This window comes from Engystomops pustulosus, chromosome 6 (genome assembly GCF_040894005.1).
Source record: "Engystomops pustulosus chromosome 6, aEngPut4.maternal, whole genome shotgun sequence".
Taxonomy (NCBI): domain Eukaryota; kingdom Metazoa; phylum Chordata; class Amphibia; order Anura; family Leptodactylidae; genus Engystomops; species Engystomops pustulosus.
The window spans coordinates 76,699,149-76,709,510 of record NC_092416.1 but is presented as its reverse complement, the minus strand read 5'-3'; the positions used below and the strand labels follow the sequence as shown (position 1 = coordinate 76,709,510).

Here is a 10,362-nt window from a genome sequence, read left to right as displayed (position 1 = left end):
TACAATCCACACCTGCTTTTGGCTTAAAAAAACCACCCTGAACCCATAGTACAAGCCATGTTTCCGCTGAAGAATTCTTTGCATTGTGGGGCTGCACCTACTACTCTGTTCTTGTAAGCTGCCACAGCTTCTGTGCTTAGAAGTTACTCCACCTTCTTGTCAGAGATCATATAACAGCACTTTAAAAAAACACCATGCATACGTTAATATTGAGTATTAGCATATTATTATTCTGGACACAATTTAACAAAACTGGTAAAATAGCAGCTTTATTGTAGCATCAACTTTTTTACAATACTGTCATGAAATATACTGTCAAAGAAAAGGCAACCTAAGGTCAGGGATTTGCAGTGGGTTCATGGCCCTCGGACTTAGGATTGTGTATGGTTTTGAAAAGGTTCTCTACAGAAATTCTACTGAAGATCTGTTCAGTGTGTACCTAGCCTTATAGGGCCTGTCCAGTATTATGTAAATTTACTTAAAGGGGTATTCCAGGAATCAGCATAATTCTTATACAAATAGGCCATTTAAATATAAGCTAATATGTCATTAGTTGTTGTTTAAAATGTTGCTTCCCTTAGCAGAAAAATGCTGCTGACATGCAATGTAATGAAGAATTAGAATGCTACTGGCCCTTTAATCAGTCAGTTGAATTTCTCCGCATGGAGCAGAAACAGGACAGAAGATGGCTGCTGGTCACATGTCCTGCATCTGCCTGGGCAGGTCATGTGATCTCCACTTTCTTGGCTGTAGTCAGTTTGTTGCAGTGCATCCAGTATGGCCAGTGTTGTGGTGAGACGTCATCTCAGTGAGGTAATGTGCAGTGATGGCAGTTACACATCATCACTGGGAGCAGATCAGAAGAGGGAGGAAGGGTTACTGAGAACTAAAGGATCATGGAACTTGTAGTTTCCAGTGGCGCCTACTTTAGAAAGCACATAACATTTTTGGAATCATTAAATCAAACTATTTAAGCTCTATTTTGTGACTCATGCCATTGAGTTTTGTTACATTCATTTATTTATAGTATTATGGGTTTTTGTATCAGACATTCATATTCCCAGAATACCCCTTTAATTACTCAACGTAATGCTCTTGGCTGGGAGCAGTATTAGGTTTTGCCTTGAAAAGTTTACAGGAATACTTCTATTACAGACAGCAAACAGAGATGATGAAAATTATTGAGAACTACCATGTAAAGTATATAAGTAAACAGACGTGTGGGTCAAGGGGCTGAGGATAACGTTGCTGTTAGCTGCTGTGCCCTGGGGGGCATCTCAAAAGGTAAATAGCAGTAAGTTATGACACTGTTATAGTATGTCACAGTGGATAAAGCATCTACATTTTCCATGACATTCTATAGCTGTGCAAATGTGACCTATACAGGGACTTGTTCCATGTCTGTATAACAATGGATCACTATAGTCTGTAGTGTGCAATATAGTCAATGCTAAATTAAAGGATAAGATCATTTTAAAATGACTTTTCATAAACCAATAATTGACCTGAAAATTTTTCATTGATTTAGCAAATGCTGTTGTTCTTGGGGACATGTAGCAGAGTCCTGTCTTGATATATTTGTATAGATGTCACTGTAAAGTGCATGAGAGTCAATGCTTGGTGCCTGTGAATGTAGGACCTTCTCTTCAGAGCTTTCTGCCAGACCCGAGTAGAAGCCATTGCCACTTGTGTAAATGTCACTACACTCGGAGTCTGACTGTGAGCTCACTGTTTGCCCACCACTTGTGTATATCTCACTGCAGTTTGAGTGTAAGTGCTTCCTCTCTATTTTTTCATCATTTGTATATAAATAACTGCAGTCTGAATGAAGGTCCCTACTCATGGACCAAATGCCAGAGTCACTTGTGGTTATTTGTGTCTCATGACTGAATAAGTCCTTGTTTGTGATGCATTTACAATCCGTACAGATGTCTTTGCATTTGTCCTGCAGCCAAGAAGGTGTCACCTGTCCAGTCACAGAGCTTCTCATGGAAATATAGCTGGTGCTGTCCTGTTCGATCATAGTGCTGCCTGTGGGCATGTCACTGATGGTCTCCTGTTGGGTCACAGAGCTGGTGGTGTCCTGTTCGGTCAGCATGCTTTCCATGGACATGTCACTGGTGGTCTGCTGTCGCGTCATACAACTTCTCATGGAAGTATAGCTTGCAGTGTCCTGTGCAGTCACAGCACTCCCTCTGACCATGTTACTGGTGGTCTCCTGTCCAGTCACAGAGCTTCTCATGGAAATATAGCTGGTGCTGTCCTGTTCGATCATAGTGCTGCCTGTGGGCATGTCACTGATGGTCTCCTGTTGGGTCACAGAGCTGGTGGTGTCCTGTTCAGTCAGCATGCTTTCCATGGACATGTCACTGGTGGTCTGCTGCCGCATCATACAACTTCTCATGGAAGTATAGCTTGCAGTGTCCTGTGCAGTCACAGCACTCCCGCTGGCCAGGGTAACAGAGCTTCTCATGGAAATATAGCTGGTGGTGTCCTGTTCGATCATAGTGCTTGCTGTGGGCATGTCATTAATGGTCTCCTGTCTGGTCACAGAGCTGGAGGTGTCCTGTTCAGTCACAGCGCTTCCCTTAGTCATGTCACTGGTGGTCTCCTGTCTGGTCACAAAACTTCTCATCAATATGTCATTGCTAGCCTCCTGCTCAGTTTTAGAGCTTTTCATAGACATTTCACTGATGGTCATCTCTGGCACCAACCTTCTTAATGGAAATTCACTTGTGGTTTCCTGTACTGGAATTTCTAAGGACCCGTTTGTAGGGGTCTCCTGAGTTAATGGGGTTCTCAAGGAAATGTCACTGGTGGTCTTCTCTGTGATTGGGATTTTTGAGTACATATTAATAGTAGTCTCCAGAGTAACTAAGTTTTCCATGGATAAGTCACCAGTGGATACTTGGGTTTCTAATATATCCCTGTGGCTCTTTTCTACAGGCTTCCTGGGGCTCTCACTACTTTCCGGGGTACTTCTACTTGGTGAAAATGCAGAAATCTGGTCACTTGTAACAGTCAGCATCTCCTTTAGATCTATGGGGAAAAAAAATATAAATAGTTGCAAATAAAGGCTTTAGATATGAATATGTTAATAACTTCAGTTTTTACCTCTAGTGTTCTGCAGACACTGAGAAATATATACTTCTGCCAGAAGGGATGTATAGAACCCTATTTCAACCAGCTTTGTTGGATTTCCACCCCACATGCCACATTGAGAGTACTGGAGGAACCTATAATCTCAGCTGGGAAAACAACAGAGACTATAGCTAAAATCTCCACCAGGTCTAATCTGGTAGAAATTTACCCCTGCTGTCAGAGCTTACGTGTGCAACCTTTCATTTTAAACTAAACTTAAGCATTTACTTAAAATAGATTTGGCAATAAAAATTTGCCATGACAGCCTTGGGTCTTCGTTTTGAGTCTGAATGGCTACTGCCTATTCATTCATTCTGTATAGTGTGCACAAACGCCATATACTGCAATACAGTTGTATTGCAGTATATGGTAGGAACGATCTGACCATAATGATATAGAGGTAGAAATTAATAGCACTGTGTCTATTTTTGCAGAGGACACCAAGCTGTGTGGTGTAATACAGTCTATGGAGGGTGATTTAGACAAACTGAATGTTATACCTGGGCGCTAATAATCCATAGGCAAAATATGTCCTTGGTGTATGACCTAGCTTTATACAGGGGGTGCAGGCAGTGGTTATATCCTGGGGGGCAGGCACTGGCTATATACTGGGGGGCAGGCACTGGCTATATACTGTTGGTGCAGGCACACCCCACCTACCAGGGGGGCAGGCACTGGCTATATATCGGAGGACAGGCACTGGCTATACACTGGGGGACAGGCACTGGCTATATACCGTGGAGCAGGCACTGGCTATATATAGAGGGGGGCAGGCACTGGCTATATATGGGGGGGGGGGCAGGCACTGGCTATATATGGGGGGGCAGGCACTGGCTATATACGGGGGTCAGACACAGGCTATATACTGGGGTCAGACACAGGCTATATACTGGGGGCAGGCACTGCCTATATACTGGGGGCAGAGGGCTGCTGGCTATTTACTGGGGGGGCAGGCACTGGGTATATACTGGGGTAGAGGGCTGCTGGCTATATACAGGGTGTAAGCACAGGCTATATACTGGGGGGCAAGCACTGGGTATATACTGGGGGCAGAGGGCTGCTGGCTATATACTGGGGGGGCAGACACTGGCTATATACTGGGGGGCAGGCACTGGCTATATACGCGGGGAGGTATTGGCTATGTACTGGGGGGCAGGCACTGGCTATATACTGGGGGTGCAGGCACACCCCACCTACCAGGGGGGCAGGCACTGGCTATATACCGGGGGGCAGGCACTGGCTATATACCGGGGGACAGGCACTGGCTATATACTGTGGAGCAGGCACTGGCTATATATAGAGGGGGGCAGGCACTAGCTATATACTGGGGGGCGGGCACTGGGTATATACTGGGGGCAGGCACTGGCTATATACGGGGGGCAGGCACTGGCTATATATACGGGGGTCAGAGACAGGCTATATACTGGGGGCAGGCACTGCCTACTGGGGGCAGAGGGCTGCTGGCTATTTACTGGGGGGGAAGGCACTGGGTATATGCTGGGGTAGAGGGCTGCTGGCTATATACAGGGTGTAAGCACAGGCTATATACTGGGGGACAGGCACTGGGTATATACTGGGGGCAGAGGGCTGCTGGCTATATACTGGGGGGGCAGGCACTGGCTATATACTGGGGGGGCAGGCACTGGCTATATACTGGGGGGCAGGCACTGGCTATATACTGGGGGGCAGGCACTGGCTATATACGGGGGGAGGTATTGGCTATATACAGGGGGCAGGCACTGGCTATTTATGGGAGGCAGGCACAGGCTATATACTGGGGGCAGGCACTGGGTATATGCTGGGGTAGAGGGCTGCTGGCTATATATACAGGGTGTAAGCACAGGCTATATACTGGGGGACAGGCACTGGGTATATACTGGGGGCAGAGGGCTGCTGGCTATATACTGGGGGGGCAGGCACTGGCTATATACTGGGGGGTAGGCACTGGCTATATACGGGGGGAGGTATTGGCTATATACAGGGGGCAGGCACTGGCTATTTACGGGAGGCAGGCACAGGCTATATACTGGGGGCAGGCACTGGGTATATACTGGGGGGAAGGCAGTCCCAGCTGCTTCCTGTCTGTGTTGCGAGATGCGCATGGCTACATACAGCACACTATTTTTATTTTTGTATCACAGCCCAGGAAATCTTGGTACTAAACCGCTTGCAGGGGGATTGTATCGAAAAAGTATTGTTGTTTCAATACATCTTGCAACCCTTCTTGAAGGTATAATGGTGAGTCACCTGCATTCTCACACATTTCTTATTCACTGCTGGCTGCTATGACCCCATTAATCACAAGATTGGCTCATATAGATACAGGAATAAATTGAGCTCTTACTTTATACTTACATCTTAGTATGGCATCTTTGACTTTAATGAACACACTCCTGTCATTTAGCGTGTCCTTGAAGGCATACATATGCTTCACTTCTGATGGGTACTGTGCCAACGACAGCCCAATTATAACAGGGATTAAGCGCCCATTTGAGCATGGTGCCTGCGTAATAAACTGGTGCATTTGGTATCTACACCAATTGTCAGATAGGAAATGTGGGGTCAATAGCATCACCCAGCAGTGGCTGTTTTCCAATCCGCTGCAAATCTCTGAGGGTATAGGACTCCCCGCCAACATGTCCCTCATAGGAAGGAAGCACCGCAACTTCTCTGGCTGCTGCTCCAGGTATGAAAGCATCTCCATTGCATATGAGCAATCGGCCTCATCCTTGCTGTGACAGATGTAGACATCATACAGGCGCTGCCAGCGCGTGCTGTTGTCTGGCCACACAAGGACAGGGTTAGTAATGGGTGGTGGCACCGTTTTCATTGGCAGACTGTGGACCCTGGCCGTAGTCCTAGTTCCACTGCCACCACCTATTCCTGTAGAAGTCTGAGCAGGTGACTCGATTCTACTCTCCCTCGCACCCATTTCCAAGAACCTACAGGAAATAAAAAATATAAAGATATGGAAGAAAAACATAACATAGCTGCATAGTGAGTGCAGTTCTGGAGTATAATATAGTAGGTAACTTACAATCATTAGAGAACATTAATACATGTGTTGATTAGAGAGCGCAGCTCAAGGGTATATAAAAATGATGCAGCACAATAAATAATGTAATGTTTGTACACCAGTACACAATATGCAGTGCAGTCTCTATTAAATGAAATCTACCATCTAAATCAATTATGATAAACCAGGACACTTACTCATAGAACCAAACACTGTGAATGTGATTATCTTCTTATATTTGTTATCCATGGCCTCCTTCCTTCTAACATAAACTTATAAAACTATGTTAAGGATCCTGAAGGGCTCTTGGAGGTGTTACCAGAGCCCTTCCCTGCTGCAGGTTACAGGCTGTTACAGTGTGCAAGGAGCACTTCTCCCCTCCCACTGTGTGCTGAAGGGAGAAGGGGGAGATAGTCTTACAGCCTGTAAAGTTACAGTAAGGAGCTGCTCTTGTAACACACCCAAAGCCCTTCAGGCTAATTAGCTTAATATTACAAGTTGATTTTAGAAGGAAGGAGGCCATGGATTACAAATATAAGAAGATTACCACGGTTATAAGTAAGTGTCCCTGGTTTATCTTGCTTGATTTTGATTTCCTTTAAATAATTTTACTGATGAGTTTATGTCATAGATATTTTTGGGGATTCCATCTAAACAGGACCTTATTACCCACAATGAAGGCATGTCTTTTATTTAGATGTCTTCATCACCACAGCTTCGCCACCACTAAGAATGAAACTCACACAGGAAATGTTTAACTCTCAGGGAAAGAACAGGAAGCACCCAATGAGAAATGTCACGCTGGATGGCACAAAAGAAGTCATTATATTATATACCAGCTGGGTTAACATAAAATATTTTCTATATCTATCTTTGTATGTCTATCTATCTTTATCTTTATTATCGTTATATCCATCTCTCTTTCTATCAGTGTAAATCTATCTTTATTTCTACGTACATCTATGTATGTATATCTAATTATGTATACTCCTTAATTGGAATCCTGTTCTGTTTAAATAAACTCATTGAACTTAATTAGGAAAGGCACACACCTGACATCACAGATCACAGTGAATGTCAGAGCACATGAGAATCATGAGGTCTAAGGAACAGCCGCAGGAGCTCAGAGACAAAATTGTGGCAGTGCAAAGATCTGGCAAAGGTTACAAAAGAATTTCTGCAGCACTTAAAGAGGACCTGCCACCCATAATTTCGGCACTAGGAGCTGCTTACTAAAGTAAAGTGGTGCTTAAACAAACGCCGCAGTGTTAGAAGGATAGCGTTACCGGAAACCTCCGGTAACACTATCTAACACTGCGGCAGAGTACAATGTAATCTGCCTCTTCCCCAAACCACCCCTCTCGCTCCATAGGCTGGCGGTGACTGCCACGCGTCATGCGGCAGTCACCACCACTAACACGCCCCAACCCCACTTTGCGAGCGGTCTAACGATTACATTGTACCCCGCCGTAGTGTAAGATAGCGTTACCAGACGTTTCCGGTAACGCTATCCTTATAACACCGCTGCGTTTGTTTAAGCACTAGGAGCTGCTTACTCTAGTAAGCAGCTCCTAGTGCTGAAATTATGGGTGACAGGTCCTCTTTAAGGCTCCTAAGAGTACAGTGGCCAGAACAATTCCTTCACTAGGCTGTCCAGCCAAACTAAAAAATTGTGGGAGAAAAGCCTTGGTGAGAGAGGCAAAGAAGTACCCCAAGATCACTGTGGCTGAACTCCAGCAATTGGAAGATGGGAGAAACTTCCACAAAGTCAACTATCACTGCAGCCCCCCACCAGTCGGGGCTTTATGGCAGAGTGTGCCGAGGGAAGACATATGAAAGCCACATACACTTTGCAAAAAAACATTAAGGTGTCCCGGTCTATGAGAAATGAGATTATCTGGTCTGATAAGACGAAGATTGAACTTTTTGGTGTTAATTTTAACTGGTATGTGTGGAGAAAACTAGGCAGTGCTCATCACCTACCAAATACAATACCAACAGTGACACATGGTGATGGGGGCTTCATGCTATGCTATCATGCTATGTGTTTTACAGCTGCAGGTAAAGGACAACTAGTTGGAATTAAAGGAAAGATGAATGTGGCCAATTACAGAGATATCCTGGATGAAAATCTCTTCTTAGAGCGCTCTGCACCTCAGACTGGGCTGAAGGTTCACCTTCCAACCAGAAAATTACACTAAGCACACAGCTACAATAACAAAGCAGTGGCTTCAGGACAACCCTGTGACCATTCTTGACTGACTCAGCCAGAGCCCTGACCTAAACCCAATTGAGCGTCTCTGGAGAGACTTGAAAATGGCTTCCACCAACGTTCACCATCCAACCTGAGGGAACTGGAAAGGTAGCGAGGCAGAGGATCCCCAAATCTAGGTGTAAAAACTTGCATCATTCCCAAGAAGACTCATGGCTGTGCTAGCCCAAAAGGTGCTTCTACTCATTACTGAGCAAAGGGGCTGAATACTAATGACCATGGGATATTTCAGGTTTTCTTGTTTAATAAATTAGCAAAAAATATCTACATTTAATTTTTTTTTCTATCAAGATGAGGAGCAGAGTGTACATTAATGAGCACAAAAAGAACATTTTTGATCTTTTATTTTTTAGCTGCAATGAAACAAAGAGTAAAAAATTTTAAGGGGTCTGAATACTTTCGATACCTATTGTATCTGTATATGTGTCTATCTACCTGTCTATCATATTACCTCACATATTACTTCACATATTACCTCACACATAAGCTGTCTTATACTCATTGCCAATAGTAACCAATCAAAACTCAGAGCTCATATTAACCCCTTAACGCAAAAAGACTTTCCTGAACGTCCTGTACTCACGAGTGTTTGCTGCACAATGGAGCAAACACCGGTCGCTAACACCTGCGATTGGTGATTTGCCGGCAGCATTAACGAGTCAGCAGCGCTTTGGAGCCACCATCAGAGCTCAAGTTTCATTTTCCCACAGCAGTGTATAAAATTACAGTAGATCTATTTGGTTTCCATGGGCAACTGGAACAGTTTTACCTCAGACATTTCTGATATATCTCCCCTTATCCCTGTATCCCTATCTATATTACCTCACACATAAGTTGTCTTATACTCATTGCCTATAGTAACCAATCAAAACTCAGAGCTCATATTAATGACCTATGGAAAAATAGCAACCAATCACGGCTCCCCTCCCACAGCAGCAGCAGATAATGGCTCCTGTATAGGGGGGGTTAATAAGTGGATTTTGGAAAGCTCAGGGTGAAAATTTCGGCTCAATACCGAGTCTATGACGTTCCCTGAGTCACAGAGAGCGGATATGCAAAATTTGGTGATTATAACAGCGACAGTGCAGATTACTTTAACGGACACACACCCATACACTCAGCTTTATATATCAGTTATTTAATATTATATAATGTAATTACTGATGACTCATACGGCAGCATTGGGTTTGTACTTCACAAAGCTCACTATTTACATAATGACTAAGAGCTACTATATGTTATTATTGGTGTTACATAGGACTGCATGTAATATATACTACATTTACAGTACTCAAAGGATTATCACTTTGTTTTATCTATGGTGTTACATAGGACTGTAGGACAAATATACAACTTTATCATTCAATGGTATAGGTGGTAGGACAGAATGTCTACAATTCAGTATGTAGTATAAAAACTAATAATTGTCATAACTTACCAGACATTGTTTTCTGTAATCTTTTGGAATCATGAATGAAAATTGTTCTAAAAATGAGGAGCAGAATATTAAAACTATTAGCATTATTTAGATCAAACATGACATAACGCTGCAAACACTAAGCTAAAACTTAACTGAGAGATAAATACTTTGTAGCTAAACGCTTGTTCACCATTCTCTCTCTAATATAGTAACACTGACTCTATACCGGTCACTGGTATCCCCGATCCAACTTATATCACCCCTTATCTTGTGTATGTTATGTTCTAACATATTGGGGGTTATTTACTAATGATCCCCGGTCGCACTTTCGGCGTTTTCGGGATTTGTGCCGCTGTGACAGGTGTTTAACTGGCGATTGTGCCGCAGGCAATCGGATTTTGGCACAGCTGCACTGGCTTTCATGCAACAGAAATCGGGGTGCGGGGTCGTCGTACGATCCGACCGATTTGGACTGAACGCTGGATTTAACTTTCATATTGTGTCGCAAGATCA

At 43.9% G+C, this 10,362-nt stretch overlaps 1 protein-coding gene across 1 annotated transcript in view; it reads right to left on the bottom strand.

Moving 5' to 3' along the window:
- Positions 1–209: 209 nt before the first annotated feature.
- The window catches only part of LOC140135329 (uncharacterized), a 22,175-nt gene continuing 12,022 nt past the window's right edge, over positions 210–10,362 (bottom strand). The window contains exons 2-3 of the mRNA XM_072156664.1: positions 9,868–9,914; positions 210–3,039 (exon numbers count right to left, since the gene is read on the bottom strand). Of these exons, the coding sequence (XP_072012765.1) occupies positions 1,517–3,039; positions 9,868–9,874 (1,530 nt within the window). The 5' untranslated portion in view covers positions 9,875–9,914 and the 3' untranslated portion in view covers positions 210–1,516. The remainder of the gene's footprint in view (positions 3,040–9,867; positions 9,915–10,362) is intronic.